The following is an 18,807-nucleotide window of genomic DNA, read 5'->3' as shown; positions in this document are numbered from 1 at the left end:
TGGGTCAAAATCTTGGAATTCCCTCTGTAAGGTCATTGTGGGTCAACATACATGATTCCTGATGAAGGGCTTTTGCCCGAAACGTCGATTTCGCTGCACTTTGGATGCTGCCTGAACTGCTGTATTCTTCCAGCACCACTAATCCAGAATCTGGTTTCCAGCATCTGCAGTCATTGTTTTTACCTGGGCAACATACAGCACATGGACTGCAGTGGTTCAAGAAGGCAGCTCACCACCACTTTCTCAGGAGCAATTAGCTATGGGCAACAAATAATGACTAGACTGCAATGCTCATATCCTTAAGAAAACTGCAACAAAAGACTTCCTTCCCCTTATGTGCCACCTCTCCTGCTTGAAATTACATGTAATTTATCTTCCTTATTGTTCTCTATAATTGCATATTTACACTGTAATTTGTACAATCTTAAAGTGTCCTTGCTCATGCCAACATTCACTAGTCAGTTGCTTTTAAAAATAATATTCTTCTTATTCATTCTTCCAATCAAAATGAATGTTTCACACTATACTCAATTGCTATTTCGCCCACTTAACTGGTTTAAATCCCTTTGAAGCCTCTTTAAATTATTTTGCCACCTCGTGTCCCCTCCGTATATTCTGATTCTGAACGAAACCACAATTCCATGACCCCTATCTTGTGTATTTATTTCGTGCGGCATTAATGTTTTATTGAATGCCTTCTGAAAACATAAATATTCCACAATTTTCAAACAAGTCTGCAGAGCCAGTTGCACCCTCAAAAATGTTTAAATGTCAAATACATTTCCCTCTCATTACGCCATGATGGTTTTGTCGAGTCGAATTGTTAATTTTCCAAGTTCCCCTTTACTACATCTGTATAATCTGAGTTTAAAAAGAAGCATCGACCTCTCGGCCGAATGTTGTGTCAAATATGAAACAGGCTCTTCCTCAGGATTACAAGATCAGAATCAAAGGAAGCTTCAGACTTTGTCCGTCTACTCTCAGGTGTGGTCAAAATCAGATCTGACTCTTGGCGCGCTCCAGGGTCTCCATGGTGACGGTGCTTCCTTTCAGTTGGACCTTCCCCTCTGCCCATCTCCTTTTCTTCACTCGGCCGCTCACGCCTGAAATCTCGTCCTCGGCGTTCGGCTGATGGGGTCTCGGTCTCCATGGTGACGGGCCGGGATTTCCAGGCCGCAGAATGTCGACAGTGTCTAAGGCGGTCTTCGGTGTTTCCGTGGTGCTGACAGTAGGGACGGTGGCCGGGGTCCATTTTAAGCAGCATCTGGACAAGGAGGTGGGTATTTCAAACGGTATTCGAGCCGCTAAAATCAGAGCGGGGAGAGGGGTTCGAGGCCAGACGCAGCCTCGGACTGGAGCTTGAAGTTTGATCCCAGTCATGGACACCCCCATCCCCCTTCAGGATGCGGGCTTTGAGGTGTGGGAGGGCGCTTCGTTCGCAGCGGGATTTCGAGCCGACCCCCACCGGCTCGTGAGGCGACGGTTGGAGCACGTGACGGTGTGAAGGGGATGGCGCGTGTGGCCCCGCGTTGTCTCCTGGCGCTTTTCGCCAGCGGCTCTGGGCCTCCCGTCTCCATCAGGCCTGGACTGCAGGAACTGCCAGCACCGCGTGTACCACAAACAACCACCAGCACACACAATATTACTGTTTTATATTAAAGTCCATCACACCCGAAAAAAATTACCTACTTACGCTTCCCCGTCCCTTTTCCCCTTTGTTACTATTCAGATGCTCTTTTAAAAACCGCATTTGATCGGCCCCCACAAGACCCTAAGGTTGCCTTTGGTTCTGTTACCAGCTCCTTTAAATTAGTGTTCTCTTGGTACCTTGTCAGAGAACTTTTTTTCTCTCTCTTTAAAGAACTTACCTTGAGCAAATCTGCAAATTTTGAAACTATTCCGTGCCCCCAACTCATGGTCATTAAAATGTATAAACAAACGGTATCCAACCTCTGGGGAACCCCATTACACTCAATACTCTAATCTAAAATACACATGAACAAATTGATTTTAAATCATCTACAGTAGTACTCTGTTTGTTGTCACCTACCGAATGTTGCGTATATGTTGTTGCTATTCTTTATTGACTTTACTAACAAGCTCATTGTGTGACACTCCAATTAAATGTATTTTGAAGTCTTGTGTACCCTCAGTTACCCTCACGAACTTTCTATAACTTCAACAAAAACAAGTTAGTTTACCTGATTTTTGCCTTTAATAAATTTTTGATGAGTGTCTTTACTTTATGTAACTTGTGCAATTTACTTTTTTTCTGAATTATTGTTGCTGACTTTATTTTTAAGTTGTCCTTTTAAATAATGATGCTACACCTGCAATTCTCTAATCATTTGGCACAGGACACTTTTATGGCTTCTTTCAAATTTCAGGGAATACTTTTTCATTCTCAACAGTTCCTTTGTTAGGTGCAGTCATGTGGTGACATTAAGTTCTCTCTTTGTCTTGATGTACTTGAGCTTTCTTCAAAGCAGAATTAGAAGAATTTATCAATATCCTACATAATTATCAAAACCCCATTAAACTTTAAATCTTTGCACATGTTATGATTTATTTCCTATAATCTACAGGAAATAAATTGATACAAAACAACAGGTGTAAGTTAATAAATGTTTATTTCAAAATAACTTCTACATATATCCATAAGACTAAGATGTAGTAACAGAAGTGGAACGTTTCAGCCCATTGAGCCTGCTCATCATTCAGTAAGAACATGGCTGATCTGATATTCTTCAACTCCATTTTCCTGTGTTTTTTTAAACCTACAACCCTTAATTCATTTCTTGATTAAAAATCCATCTACCTTGACCTTGATTATAAGACCATAAGAAATAGGAACAGGAGTAAGCCATTGATGAAGTTGGATCATGGCTGATCTGACCCTCCTAATGGCCATATTCCTACCATTTCCCTATAACCTTGATTTCCCCAGTGATCAATTTCAGCCTTAAATTTGTACTTAATGACACTGCCTCTACAGCTCTCTGGTAAGTAATTCCATAGATTCACTACTTTTGAGAAGAAATCCCTTATCTCTACACTAACTAGCTGTACCCTTACCATTCATGCACAAAAGAAACACATTCTTGAGATTGGCAAATCCACAGCTGATGCATTTTTATCACATTCACAAAGTTGGAATATTTTAAACAGGGAGTTAGATACTATTCCTTGTATTATATCAGATTTATATTGAACAATAATAGACAATAGAATCTGCTGTAGTTTCCCCTAAGGCAGCTCCTGCATCCATGTAGCCTTAAGATAGAGATTATCCATTCATTTGCAAGTAGGACATCACCTCATTGATTTCAAACGTCCCTAGATTTTAATAAGCTAATTGTTTGTTTGTTGACAATTTTGAAACAGTTCTCTTTGCAGTCCCTCTCGCTCTCCCTCCCCCTCCCCCTCTCTGATTCACCTCCAACAGCTTATCCACCACTGATGTTGGGTTCACAGGTCTGTAGTTCCCAGGCTTCTCTTTACAGCCTTTCTTAAATAAAGGAATAATATTGGCCACTCTCCAGTCCTCTGGTACCTCAGCTGTGGTTATAGATGATACAAATATTTATGCTAGGGGCCCTACAATTTCTTCCCTAACTTCCCACAATGTCCTAGAATACACTTGATCAGGTCCCAGAGATTTATGTGTTTTTAAGAGCTGTTCTGTAATGTGAACTGTTTTCAAAACATCAACATTTATTTCCCCTTAACCTTATCTGACAAGGCTATCTCATATATCCTCTTTGCCTTCCTGATTTCCCTCTTAAAGCTGCCCTTATACTCTTTATACACATCAAGTGATTCACTTAATCTCAGTTGTTTAAATCTAATATATGATTCTTTCTTCTTCTTGATTAGAACCTGAATATCTTTATTCATTTGTAGTTCCTGACTTTTACTAGCCTTCCCCTTTATTCTAGCAGGAACATAATCCAAATGAACTCTCGTTAACACCCTTTTGAAAGTCTTCCATTTGTCAGTCATCCTTTTATCTGCAAAGGGATCCAATCAACCTTTGAAAGTTATTGTCTCAAACCCTTATAATTTGCCTTATTCCAAATAAGATTGTGGTTTCTGTCAATGGTGTGGTTCCATCATTGGTTCTTGGTTTCTTTGATTCTACTTTGTAACTCTCTCTCTCTCCCTCTCGCTCTCACTCTCACCTCTTTAAAGCCTTTCTTAACTAAAGGAATAATATTAGCCACTCTCCAGTCCTCTGGCACCTGACCCATAGTTATAGATGATACAAATATTTATGCTAGGGGCCCTACAGTTTCTTCCCTAACTTTCCACAATGTCCTAGGATACACTTGATCAGGTCCTCTTTGCCTCAGTGGAAATGTTGTTATACCAGGCATGGAGAGCCGTCCCCTTCTTGTTGATGAGATCTTGGATTATGTGGACATTCTCATCAAACTAGTCTTTGTGTAGTCTGATTTCTTCGCAGCATGTGATGGTGACCAATTTCAGCTTTTTCCAGATTTCCTCGACTCCATTTAAGTTAACCTTTTTGGAAATGTTGGTGAAGGCATTATTAGAAGTTCACTAGTCTGCTTGGTTCTTGAAGCTACTCAATGTTGATCTTTTTTGTGAACTGTTTAAATCAAGAACTAATGAATCTGATCAATATCCTCAGTCTCTTCAACACTGCAATGTTGCCAACAGTCCTCAATAATGGTAATATGACAGAATCCTTTGAGGTCAAGCAGGATGTGTCATTGCCTCACGGTTTTCTCCATCTGCATGTATCACCATTCTACTTGTCAAGAACAAGCTTCCCAGTGGTGTGGATATTCGTGAAGACAGTGATGGTAGCGTCACTAAGATCAGCAGTGATTTCTTTTTTGTGTGGGATTTTCAAATACATTTGGAGCTGACAGGTAACCTCTGCTCCTCTTAAGTTTGAAAAGCTCTGCTGGAATCACATCTAGTTTGCTGCTTTTCTACTCTTTGTGTCTAATGGCAACTAGTTGGGAGCCCAGGATGATCTTTGATGGGCAGAGAGCTTTTCAACATCAGCTGGTTGAAATTCAAGGACAAAACGTCACTGACTTCACTTGTCGGACTTCAATATGTGGACGACAATGTCATTTCTGCTCTTGTTGAAGAGAATCTTCAGGCCTCATTTAATGCCCTTGTTGAAGCATATCAAAGAATTGGTTTCAGACTCAAGAAGACGCAAAGCCTTTACGAGTCTGTCCCAAATCGTCCTGTCACTAAGGTCGATAGAGAAATCCTCCAAAACATGGACTATTAACTTTACCTGGGAAGCTCCCTCTAAGGCTGACATCCATGAACATGATGAATCTCCACAATCTGAGTACTGCCTTTGGACCGATTAAAGTGCTCAGAATGGACATGTCGTGGGGGTAGTGGGAGGGGAAGTTAAAATGGATGGCTGCAAGGAGATGGGGTTGGTTGATACATACAGACCAGAGATGTTCCCTGAACCACTCTGTGAGTTTGCACTCAGTCTCTCTAGTGTAGAGGAGACTACGTCGAGAGCAATGGATGCAGTAAATGAGGTTTGACGGTATTGCAAGTAGATCTCTGCCAGATGTGGAATGATCCTTCGGCGCCATGAATGGAGGTGTGGGTGCAGAGTTCCTGTGCAAGCCGTTTGATGTGACTGCGCTTGCATCATTGTGCCTGTCTCTCTCGTTTTCTTTCTCTCTCTTGTGTGCTGTCTCTCTGTCTGTCTCTCTCTCTGTCCCTCTCTCTCTGCCTATCTATCTGTCTGTCTGTCTCTCTCGTAACCTGGGTCTATCAGCTACATGTGGACCCGCGGAACCCATGCCCAGTGACAGACTCTTCAGTAAACAGTCATACTCACTAATGAATGATTGCTGATGATGGGATCTTCAGCTGAGGGAAAAAGGAAATGTAATCGGGGAGACAGTTGACATGTGTATATTAGTCGATAGCTATCACTAGAAGTGGAGATGTCAAGAAAGGGAAGGAAAGAAGTGGAGACTCATCATGTGAGGGTGACAGAAATATAAAAATTTAAAAATGAAATTCATGAAATTTCCCGGTTCAGGATAAGACCAGCATGTGGTATTGATGCAGTCATTACTATTAAATAAGCAAGGAAGGGGAATTCAGTAGAATTAAAACAAAGAACTGTGAATACTGGAGATCTGAAACAGAAACCAAATTTGCTGGAGAAACTCAGTAGGTCTGGCAGCATTTGTGGGAAGAAAAAGTGTTAATGTTTCAAGTCTGGTGACCATTCAGTTCTGCTGAACCTGCTGAGTTTCTCCAGTAATTTCTGTTTTTGTTTTGGAACAAAGAATGTTCTACATAACCAATTGAAATGCAGGCATAGCTAAGATCTATAGTAGAACTTTACACTTGGAAGAAGTGATAGAATTAACAAAAATGTGCAAACAAGTTCAGCCTGTAGAACAGATTGCTTGTGAATGGGAAGAATCAGTGCTGTTGAAGAGAGGTCAAGAATGTGCATGTGGTGGTGCCATTGAATGTGGATCTCAGGATGCAGACAAAACAGTGCAACACTGAATATATTGAAAACGTAATCATGAGTGAGCCTCTGGTGAAGCGCTGGTGTTATGTCCCACTTTCTATTTGTCTGGTCTCTTGAGGTGGGTGATATCATTTCCGGTTCTTTTTCTTAGAGGTTGGTAAATGGGACTACCAACACATTTAAACAGCGGCTGATGAACCTAAAGAACCTTATACAAAACAAACCAGCAAAACAAATGTCATTTACACAATACCATGCAATAACTGTAACAAACACTACATTGGACAGACAGGCAGACACCAGGATACACAAACACCAACTAGCCACCAAAAGACATGACCCATTATTACTAGTATCCTTCCATACAGACGAAGAAGGACACCACTTCGATTGGGACAACACATCCATCCTAGGATAGGCTAAACAGAGACACAGGAATTCCTCCTGACATTCAAACTGGAACTCCATCAATAAACACACACATTTGGACTCCAATTACCAATCTCTGAGAAAAAGAACTAGAAATATCATCCAGCTTAAGAGACCAAGACACAAATAGAAGGCAGGACATAACACCTGGAGGCTCACTGATGATGTTACCTAACATGGTGACAAAACGTCTGTAAACAAACCTTCCAGCACAGCAAGCAAACTTACAACCTGAACCTCATCCTGAGCTACAAATCTTCTCAAAAATCGCAGAATTTTTAACTGTTGCATTGTCAAAGCCAAAATAAAATTAGTCTCAAATGTAAGCATTTGCTTTTAGTTAGCTCAATAGCTTTTAACTAACAGCTGATTGATTACCTGTAACATTGCAGTTTCTGTCACCATTCTGTTATGATCCAGTGTATAAAAATGGATTTCTTGACTAGCTTTGGCAACAGTTTCTCCTTTTTTATTGGTGTAAGAGGGCTGGCTAGCCCAGAGTTTCTTCTACTATTGTACTGTTCAATATGGAATTTTCCCTTTGAAGCCATTGCATGATAAGAAACATTGATTCCAGTGAAGGATGACTTGTGACCTTGTATTTGGTCTTCTCCATTTTTTCCAGATAAATTAGGATACTTACATTAAAATGACCTGTTGCTAAAATGAATATATAATCTTGTGATTCTGCTGCATAATTATCAATACAAGAATCATTGTCTGCAGGATAGACTCTTTTAAAACTCCTGAGCTGAACATGTTTGGCTTTGCCAATTTGTGAGTGCTGTTGTCATATGTACATGTTGAGAGACTTCATTAGTGAAAGTCAGTGCTTGGCCACTTTAGTCAAGATTATCCCAGAGTCACCTTCATGTTCCTTAACTGCATTCCTGTGACCTCCACCCTGGCATAATGTTGCAGATTGTTGTGACAGATTGTGCATGCACAATCAGGTTGTTTGCATGCTATCTTTGTGTCCCATGGTATTGATTAACAAGTTAATGGAGTAATACACTGGATATTGAAAAATGTGATGCTGGAAAAACACAGCTGGCCAGGCAGCATCTGAGGAGCAGGAGAATCGACGTTTCGGACATAAGCCCTTCTTCAGGAATCAAGGGCTTATGCCCGAAACATCAATTCTCCTGCTCCTCGGATGCTGCCTGGCCTGCTGTGTTTTTCCAGCAACACATTTTTCAACTCTGGTCTGCAGCATCTGCAGTCCTCACTTTCTCCTAATACACTGGATAACCCTCCTATATAAAAAATGCAAATGATTTTGCTTTCTGATACATTGTGTATAATTTTTGAACCAAGAGTTTCTTTGCACGGTTTTTCATATTACTATTATGCTTGTGTTGGAACTTCCAGTAGTGATTGTGTTGCTCTAGTACTGCTCTAGTGTATTTCTTTTTTTATTTTAAAATAAACTCTCTATAATCTTGTATGTTCCTTAGAGTAGAATCAAATTACAGTCTGAAATGACATTTTCCTGCTTTGAAAGATTCTTCCTTTAACTCTTTCACATTTCTTTCTATCTAATGGCTAATACCTTTTTTGTTTGGAGTTTTGTGTGTGAACAAACATCTACAACTTGCCTATATTACCTATTGTTTAACAAAACCTTTTGGTTATTTTGGGTTTCATTGTGCAGTCAAGCCATGTACCTGCTCAGCTGTGCTGCTTAATGTTAAATTGTGAAAGGTGCTTTGATGTCAGAGTTGTAAAATTAGATGTCATAAAAGTTGCAATATTAACGATATGTTGTTGCCCTTTCCTCGTCAGACTTTGGCAGTTCCTTTAGAATCCTAAAAATCAGTAGTCATGACACCTCTTTTTTTCCTTTCTTTCTTGTCACGATATTGTCTTTTCCATTATACCTTATTCTATTGCTCTTTCTGACATCTTATTTTGTCTTCCCTCTCAGTCTTCTAACTTTTACCTCCCTTCCTTCTCTTCCAGTCATTCTAGCAGCCATTAATGCTTTAAAGTTGCAGATTCCATCAATATAGCTGCTTGCTCTGGACTCCATCTTTCAGTTTTGTCTTCATCAATTTTTTCTTTCCTCCTGTTGATAATTCATAATCCTTTCTCTCCATGGTGGTGTGATGTTTCATTTTTTTTCTGTGTTATATCCAATCTATTCTCTTTAGCTGTCTGGCTCAGATAACTTTGTTATCTCTGAGTGGTTGGTCCTTTTTCTTTTCTGTAAGATAGGGAATGGGAGAGAGAAAAAGGCAGCATCTCAGCTTAGATATTACCTCACAAGGAAAGCTAGAAACTTATGTCTAGAAGCACACAGAGTTATAGAAATTCCAAAATTGACTTTGTAATAATCATTACTTGGCTAAAAAGTGCAGCCAACATATTAACTGAGGAGTTCTGTTGCTAGTGATACTTGATATTGAGATGTAGACTGTTTTTCGATCAAGGGGGCCTCATTTATGGAAAAAGCAAGAATGATCAGTGGAAAGTAAACCAGCTAAGATCATATAGAATGTGCCAAGGGTTCTAACACTGGGTTTGTACTACTTGCCTGGTTAATACTGTACCTGATGTTACACTCTTGCACCATCACATTCTGTTTCTTGTTGGCACTTTCAGGAATGTGAAACTTTAATATACATGTGGCTCAACACACATAGAGTCATAGAGTCAGAGCACAGAAACAGACCCTTCAGTCCAATTCATCCATGCCGATCAGATATCTAAATAAATCTAGTCCTATTTGCCAGCATTTGGCCCATATCCCCCTCAATCCTTCCTATTCATATACCCATCTAGATGCCTTTCAAATGTTGCCTTCCATCACTACTTCTGTCAGCTCATTCCATACAAGAGCAACCCTTTGTGTGAAAAAAAGTGTCTTTTCGGTTCCTTTTAAGTCTTTCCCCTGTTCCCCTAAACCTATGCCCTCTAGTTTTGGATTCCCCTACTCCTGGGAAAAGACCTTGTCTATTTACTCTATCCGTGCTTGTCATGATTTTACAAACCTCCATAAAGTCACCCCTCAGCCTCCGATGCTCCAGTGAAAATAGCCCTGATTTATTTAGCTTCTCCCTATAGCTCAGACACTTCAACCTTGGCAATATCTTTGTAGATCTTTTCTGAACCCTTTCAAGTTTCACAACATCCTTCTTATAGGCGTGAGACCAGAATTTCAGGCGGTATTCCAATAGTGGCCTAACCAAGGTCTTTTACAGTTGCATTATGACCTCCCAACCCCTATACTTGGTGGATTGTGGATTTCTGACTGCCATTGAAAAGATGCAACAGAGGAGTTGGTTCTTTTGTTTTTTCTGTAAATATTTTTACAAAATTACAAAATCACTACAAAATAATAAAACAACATTATAGTATACAGTATGCAAACTACTACTCTACTCCGCAAACCACTGAGGTGAGAGGAAAAAAACCTACAAAAACTACAATTCAATAAATAACTAAAAAAAGCTAAATTAAACCAAGTTAAACCAATGTAAATTAAATTACATTCAGTTAAGTTACTACACTCAGTGCAATCCCACCACTGGGAGCATCAGTAGGCAAACCCATATTTATTTGGGATTCTTTCTCCCAGGGCCCCTCAGACCACCAGACATAGTCCTCGTGACTACACAAAGGCCCTGACCAATATAGCCGACAAGTCTGCATCTATATAATTCAGAAAGGGCCACCATGTTCTGTAAAATAGTTCCGTATTCTGGAGCACCATACTTGTAAGGAAATCCAGGGGGACATGCTCCAGGACTAATCTACACCATCCCGGGAGTTCTGGAGGATTCTGTGACACTCAGCTCATTAGAATGATTCTCCTCTCACAGAATGAAATAATATTAAACAGTTTCTTCTCATGTGCCCAAAGAAGGGAGATTTGGCAAACCCAAAAGGAGGGACACCAGATCCACCTTAACCTCAGTAACCTCTTCCAAAACACTCGCTATGGCACCCCAATACCTATGAAGCTTGTGGCATGATCACAAACCATGAGTAAGAGTGCCAACATCTGTTTTACATTTGGGGCACATTGGGTCGCTGCAGTCTTAGATTTTACAAGCTGCCCCTGTGTCAAATGAGCCCTGTGGAGTACCTTCAGTTGCATAGCCTGCATCCTGTTACAAATCAAAATCTTTCTTATGTTCTACCAAATATCCTCCCATGCCTCTGATGAGCTTTCTACCCCCATTCTTGAGTCCAGATTCTGCATAGCTGCTCAGTATCCTTTGAAACATTGCCTCCTAACAAGTAATAGAGGGTGCTGATGGAGAGAGTGTCTGTAGACCGAAGCGCACTCCTCTCCATATCCGACTTATAGGGACTAACCATCAATGTAATCTTTTTCTGTATAAAGTGCCGAACCTGTTAGTAACGAAAAAGGTTCCTCCTAGATAGCTGCTTGAAAGACATTATGACTTCGCTATCAAATAAATCTCCCAAACAAGAGACGCCCTCTAAACTGCCAGAGTTTAAAGCCAGAGTCCATCAGCCCCAGATGGAATCCTAACATTCCTACTATGGGAGTGAAAGGGGAAGTTTTTGTTAGTTGCCCTCACCTTGTCCTATCATTGTCCATGCTTTAACCGTGTTAAGAACAATTGGGTTTATACAATGGTCCATAACAGTCCTCATCTTGTCCATAAACAGCAAATAGATGAGGGGCATTTTGCCTGGGAGATGTCTATGTCCAGTCAGATTGACCACAGGGCCTGGCAAGCCCAGTCAACCACATCGGATAGTAAGGAACTCAATTGACATTTCTTAAAATCCAGGAATTCCAAACTTCCCATTCCTGTGCGGAAGCTGCAGTTTGGCCAGCTTAATAAGAGGCTGCCTATGATGCCAGATAATAGATCCAAGCCAACTGTCAAGCCTCTGTAGTGCTTGCCTAGGCAGCATCAAAGGGAGCATTCGCATGGGATATAAGATGTGAAGAAGAACATTCATTTTGACCAGAGCTATTCTACTCAACCAAGATATTGGAAGATCCTCTAAGTGCCGAAGGTCCTGCCTTATCTTCTGTAGCAACTGCACAAAGTTAGCTTTATATAATTAATCAAAGGCTGGGGTGATAAAAATGTACGCATACAAGAAACTTCCCTGTGACCACTCTATGACCACCTGAAAGGGAAACTGGTCCCATCCCCCAAGATCGTATATTCTAGTAAAGCCCCCCACAGTCATGGCCTCCGACTTCATAAAGTTAATTTTATACCCTGAAAACAAACCAAATAGATTAACCCCTTCTATTAAATGGGGCACAAATGTGATAAGATCAGTTAAAAAGAGAAGAACGTCACCTGCGTCAGGGTGACCATATGCCTCCCTAACCCTGCCTCCGGAGCAACTATGTTGGGGTCCCTCTGGATGGCGTCTGCCAGCGGCTCAATCACCAACGTAAATAACAGCAGCGAGAGAGGGCACCCCTTGTCGGCAGCCTCTGCCGATACTAAAATTATCCGACCTTATACCATTAGCAAGAACCGCTGCCACCCACCTGGCAAAAAGACTCTTGAAGACCAAACTCCTCCAGTACATAAGAGGTACAGCCACTCCACCTGGTCAAACGTCTTCTCTGCATCCAGAGAGACTACCAAGCCCGGAATCGACCCTTGCTGGCATACCTGGGCCATGTTTAATACTCTTCTAATATTATTAGTAGACCTACGGAGTTGGTTCTTTTCTAAGATTAACATTACAGATGTGGCCCAGTGAAGTACCTGTTCCATCATTTTAGTTTGAAAATTAATAACTTTAGCTCCTGCTGTAGCTGCTAGAAAGTTAAACTGATAGCACTTCAACTACTTGTTATACTTGCTGCATTTTTGGAAGGTGAATGGATGCTTGAGGAATATTTAATACTTGAATCTAGAATCTCACATTTTAAGAGCTGATGTGATGTGATTGAGATGGTGTTCTTTAGGATCAGCTTTTGATAAACCCCCACACAGGTTAACACAAAACATTATATAGGTCTTATATTTGGCAACATTTCAATTGTTTAAACTATCTCCGCTCTTATTAAGGACTTAATTGAAAAATCACTTTTTTTGCTTCTGTGTTTGAACTTCCAGTCACTTGGATGATTAGGATGTGCATCTTTAAAGTTGCACAGTAATGTTGCACAAATTAATGTAACTTTTATGTTGATCACTAGATGAGTTTTTAAAAGAAGCTAAATCTTTTTTTTTCTTTCCATAGAGGTTGAGAGAAGGAGTTTTCAGAGACCTTGAACGACAAGCACGCAAAAAGGAGAATCTTCGAATTTTGGAGGAACAGATTAGTCTGACAAAGAAATTGGAAGCAGATCGACGTCAGCAAAGTTCATTGACCCCGGGAAGCTCTTAACAGTCTGAAAAGCAGTAGCCTCATTTCTTTAAATGAGCAGTGATGACTTTGGATGTTTTATAAATGACAGATATTTTTACCTACCATAATTCTAGAAAAACACGTCTTAATATTATTTAACTTATAAAGAATAAAGCTGCTATTTGGGTGACTGCTGTGATGTTCTAGCCATTGACTCTTTCTAGTGTAAGCTTTGCCAGGGGTTTGGGAAGATGGATGATAATGAAGAGACAAAAAGCTTAACGGCTCACCAAATGGAGGATGAATGTGCACGAATGACTGCCTCTGAAGGCTTGGAGGAAGGAGAAGTTGAAGGGGAAACCCTACTAATAGTTGAGTCAGAAGATCAGGCTTCGGTAGATCTGTCCCACGATCACAGTGGGGATTCTTTGAACAGTGAGTTAGGTGATGAAGGGGAAGCATCCTGGATGGAAGAGATGTCGTATTACTGTGACAAATGCCAGAAATGGATACCTGCAAGTATGTATATTACTCCTGAAATAGTGAAACAGTGGTACTTTTTATTAGACTAAAATAATGGAATTGCTGTAATATCCAAAACTTTTCTCAAAATTATAGTGGAAAATTAATCTTATGTGGTAGAATTCAGTAAAAAATGAAAGGCATTCGAACTGCTTATGGTAATGTGTTTTGTACGCTGAAAATGCACTTTTTAAAAAATAGGATTATGAAAATTTAATCATATCCATAAGTAATACTAAAAGACAAAATAAATCTATTGGTAGATTAGATGCAGTATTAGCCTCCATTTTGATTGTCAATAGAAGAGCAAAATACTAGAGATCCTAAATTAAAAGACAAAATGTTGGTGAAACTCAGTAGGTCTGGCTTCCTCTGGGAAGGAGTCATAATAGACTGAAAAATGTGTTGCTGGAAAAGCGCAGCATTTCAGGCAGTATCCAAGGAACAGGAGAATTGATGTTTCGGGCATAAGCCCTCCTTGGATGCTGCTTGACCTGCTGCGCTTTTCCAGCAACACAATTTTCAGCTCTGATCTCCAGCATCTGCAGTCCTCACTTTCTCCTAGTCATAATAGACTCTAAAGTTAAATGTGTTCCTCTCTCCACAAATGCTGCCAAACCTACTAAATGATTACCAGAATTGCAGTAGGATTCTGCATGGGCCTAAAATGCTGCAAGATTTACGAAAATGATAAAAGGTTACAACAACCTTTGAAAATTTATCATAAAAATCCAGATTTCTCAGATATGTGAGAGACATTGTAGCCATTTTAATTTCTTTGAAATTGTATGTATTGCACTGGTTCTTAAAAGGCTTAAAAAGTGTGCAAAACAAACCGTATGAATGAGAACCTGCAGTTGTTAGCCTACTTCTAAATACATGGGTTTCATATTAGGCAGACTTGTTGGAAGTCTAAGCCAGAATTAGGTTCCCAGAATCGATTTAATTAAGAGTATACTGCCTTTTGAAGATCTTCTATATAAAATTAGTTATTTCTGAATCAGGCAGCCTTTCCTTTGGCTTCTTTACAGACTGCTGTGATCTTCACCTAAATATGTTTAAATTTATACTTTGTAAGAAATAACTTTCTCAGGCAGAGCAGTAGTGTCCATGTGACTTAGCGTAGCAATCACCCTTTTTTTGAACCTACCTGAGGGCCGCTGCAGGTGACCTGAAATAAATTTTCTTCTGCAGTGGACTATCTGTGGAGGTGCATTAGATGCTTCCAGATCACCCTTAATTTGTAAATAAGGTTCAGGAACCTATTTCTGCCAGTCCACTAGCTTCTTGGTTTGCGTAAGTGTAATTTCTGTATTACCAAAGTTTGGGGATGAAAATAGAAATGAACCAAGTGGAGTTTGCACATTCTCCCTGTGTCTGCGAGGGTTTCCTCCCACAGCCCAAAAATGTGCAGGTTAGGTGAATTGGCCATGCTAAATTGCCTGTAGTGTTAGGTGAAGGGGTAAATGTAGGGGAATGGGTCTGGGTGGGTTGCACTTCGGCGGGCCGGTGTGGACTTGTTGGGCCGAAGGGCCTGTTTCTACACTGTAATAATCTACATCAGAGTTTCCTTGTATTCCTTAACTCTTATTCATTTTGTGCTTCCCCCAGTTATCAATCTAGCTTGTGAATTGGCTGTGTATAAATTATAATGAATGGAGGTCAGCTGATTTTGTATAAGGGGAAGGTTGGGAGAGCAGTTCAGGGAAGAAAGATTCATGTAATTGTCCACTCAATGCGAATTTTATATGTTGTGGATAATGTTATAAGCATAGGAAGAGGATGATTACTGACGAGCTGAAATTTACAGGGTTTGTAAGTGGGGTATGAGGCACTGGAGCATATGGGGAGGAATTTCTTGTAGGGAATTTACAAGCAGTGGGAAAGATGGCTGAACATTGTGCTGTGACATGGGATGTCATTTGAGCTTGATAGAAAGTAATCAACATAAGTTTGAATATAACTGACTTGAATTTTATGATGCAGTTTGTATTTTTGAGCAGTGCATGAGATTAGCGCATCTTCAAAACCTGACCAGCTAGAAGTCATAGCATTGAGGTGGGGCATCAGTGTTGCCTCTACTAATTATCTGAAAGGCAAAATGTGCTGGAAGGGGGAGGATTGTGAACAATGACCATTTCTAGCTGGCAGTAAAAACCTACATGAGTGCCATCACTATTGCGAAGGGGTCATACAAAGGTGTCAGCGAGGCAGGATATACCATATTTAGTCAAATTTTCTTTTACTTTAAGGTTAAATTTACAGAGTCGACTATTACATGGATTTTACTTCTGAGAGGCTGGAATTCATGGCTGTCACAATTCGTACTGATCGTTAGCAGAAGCCCAATTAATCTCTAAATAATTAAAAGAAAACATAACAAATTACAATAATTCTGGAAACCCGGAGCGGAGTGCGACGGCCAGCGGAATGGATTTCAGGAGCAGAGTGCGACAGCTGGCACACTGGATGGCTGGCAGACTGGCTCACAAATGTTGATCTGTGAAGAACTAGGGCCGACTTTTACATGAGATAAATGGAAAACTCCAGATGTTTTTGGCTAAAAGTAGGGGTAATGTTTTCATGAGATTGGCTATTATTTGAGTATATACAGTATATTCTGCAAGTGATTCTCTGGAGCAGTGTCACATTTGCAAAAAGGACCAGCAAAGGGGACTTTGGGGACTATGGCTGGATTCACTGAGGTGGTATTGACTGCACACATGATTGTGAAGTTTCCCAGTGCTCAGTCAGTGGCCTCTGTGAACAAGAGAGCTTCCATGCCATCTGTGTGCAATTCTGCAACTGTTGAAAGTGAATCCTCAGCATAAGCGCTGTTCTTTGAGGATATGGTGCCCATGCCTGAGAGGAGCACTCATTGCAATAGCAGAGAAATATGGCACTTTCTCCTTGCTCAATAAAGTGACATATAGGCCATTAAGTTACTGAAGATGGCTGTGGATGCCTATGCTAATCTAGTGGAGGCCTTCAGCATATTCTAGTGCTGGTGTCTTGTACCATGGTAGTTCACTGTACTCTGCACAATCTCGAGCCCTGCAGAGAGGGAGGCCTTGTGGAATTTCATATCATTGATTCTTTTTCTTCATTTGATGAGAATGTGGATGAAGCTTCTGAACAGGTGGCACAGGATCAAGAACAATTTGCATCAAATGAGTGAATTGAGGCACAAGCAAAGTAGGCATAGGACACCCTCACCAAAGCCATAGCTTTATTCTTCTATGCCAACTCCTTGTCAGAAAGGCCAACATGCCAGTTGTTTTCCTAGCTGTTTGCTGTTCCTACATGCTTTTTGTGTTCATTTTACAAGTATGTCCGAGCCTCTCTGAACATTTGATATTGACTATTTTTACAAGATGTTTAAAGTTATAAATCTTCTTTTCAGACCAAAGTAAATAATCTCATTCTTCACCATACTCGATCTACCACCTTGTATTCCACTCACTTAACCAATGTGCATGTTCTTTTTCAATCTGTTTGTCCTCTTCACAACTTGCTGGTATGCAGCTAGGAGAGAATGCAACAAACATAGATGTATTACTCTTTATCTCTTCCTCTAAGTCATGATTATAGATTTTATGTAGCTGAGGCCGCAGCACTGATATTGCAGTACTCCATTGAATATCTACCAATGTTTAAAAAAAAGTCCATTTATTTCTTCGGCTGGTTCCTATCCACTAATCCTCTATCCATGCTAATATATCACCTGCAACTCCAGGAACTCTTATTTTGTCTATTGAGCTTTCAAGAGAACCTAGCCTTTTGAAAATGCAAGTCTACTATATCTATTGGTTCCCTTTGTCTATACTATTGATTACATCCTCAAAACCATCTCAATATATTTTATCATCCTGGATTCTCCTTTCTTAAAACTAAGTTGATTTGATCTGATTGTAATTAGAAAAGCATAACAATGTTAAGACTTTCTTCATAATAGATTCCAGCACTTTCTTGATTACCATAGTTGAACTATCTGGCCTACAGTTCTTTGCTTTTTTCCTTTCTTAAATATCAGAATTATATTGGCTAATTTTTAGTCTGCTGGAACTGTTCCAGAATTTAGAGAAGTCTGAAAAATCATAACTAGTGAACTCACTATATTGCCAGCCAACTCTTTTAAGAGTGCTAGGATGTTAATCATTCAATCCTGTGAATTGTTAGATTTTGATTCCATGAATTTTCCTAGTGCTTTTGCTTTATTGATATTAACTCGCTCAATTTCCTCACTCTTGATTAATCTCTAGATTTTGAAATACTTGTTTAACACCTCTACCGTTTCTTTATTTTTCATGATCGTTTCTTCGGTCTCTGCTTCTAAGGGATCAATATTACTTCAGCTACTCTTTTTTTTTCTCTGTATTAACCAGTTTCGTACATTATTGGCTGCTTTAATCTCATTTAATTTTTCTCTTTTTATCAGCATTTTGATGGCTCTTTTTTTTCTAAAGTACTCGTATTCTTCAGACTTAACACTTCTTTATAGTGTTGTAAGCTTCTTCTTTTAACTTAATACTACCTTTTAAACCCTTACTAAGCCATGCTTAGATTTTTATCATATAGTCTTTGTTTTTCATTGAAATGTATTTTTGTTGAACATTTGGAATATCTCCGATATGTTTATTTACTATCATAACTTTTAGCCAATTCATCTGATTGGCCTTGGTCAGCTCTCTATTCATACCTATTAACTTGGTATATTCTTATTTGTGATTGGAATATATTGATCAGTTCATGAGAGGTGAAAATGAGGTCTGCAGATGCTGGAGATCAGAGCTGAAAATGTGTTGCTGGAAAAGCGCAGCAGGTCAGGCAGCAGCCAAGGAACAGGAAACCTTCAGGAAACTCTGATGAAGGACTTATGCCCGAAACGTTGATTTTCCTTCTCCTTGGATGCTGCCTGACTTGCTGTGCTTTTCCAGCACCACATTCTTGACTCTGATCTCTAGCATCTGCAGTCCTCACTTTCTCCTCCTTGAACAGGCTTCCTTTCTGCTACTAGGCCAGCCTTCACACTTGGAATCAAAAAG

At 40.0% G+C, this 18,807-nt stretch overlaps 2 protein-coding genes across 3 annotated transcripts in view; both read left to right on the top strand.

Annotated features, from left to right (window-relative positions):
- The first annotated feature begins 1,119 nt into the window (after window positions 1–1,119).
- On the top strand, window positions 1,120–13,431 carry LOC132819830 (protein PET117 homolog, mitochondrial). Its single transcript, XM_060831680.1, has 2 exons — window positions 1,120–1,276; window positions 13,133–13,431. The coding sequence occupies exons 1-2, from the start codon at window positions 1,181–1,183 to the stop codon at window positions 13,277–13,279; spliced, it is 243 nt and encodes an 80-aa protein (XP_060687663.1). The 5' UTR covers window positions 1,120–1,180; the 3' UTR covers window positions 13,280–13,431.
- Window positions 13,432–13,477: 46 nt separating this feature from the next.
- Window positions 13,478–18,807, top strand: part of kat14 (lysine acetyltransferase 14) — a 43,932-nt gene continuing 38,602 nt past the window's right edge. The window contains exon 1 of one of the 2 annotated variants that reach the window (XM_060831678.1): window positions 13,478–13,759. In XM_060831678.1, the coding sequence (XP_060687661.1) occupies window positions 13,492–13,759 (268 nt within the window). In that variant the 5' untranslated portion in view covers window positions 13,478–13,491. The remainder of the gene's footprint in view (window positions 13,760–18,807) is intronic. The other variant, XM_060831679.1, reaches the window with a different exon arrangement.

The sequence above is a fragment of the Hemiscyllium ocellatum genome, chromosome 10 (assembly GCF_020745735.1).
Source record: "Hemiscyllium ocellatum isolate sHemOce1 chromosome 10, sHemOce1.pat.X.cur, whole genome shotgun sequence".
Lineage (NCBI taxonomy): Eukaryota > Metazoa > Chordata > Chondrichthyes > Orectolobiformes > Hemiscylliidae > Hemiscyllium > Hemiscyllium ocellatum.
The sequence above is the reverse complement of the archived record's forward strand: the minus strand, read 5'-3'. Positions and strand labels throughout refer to the sequence as shown.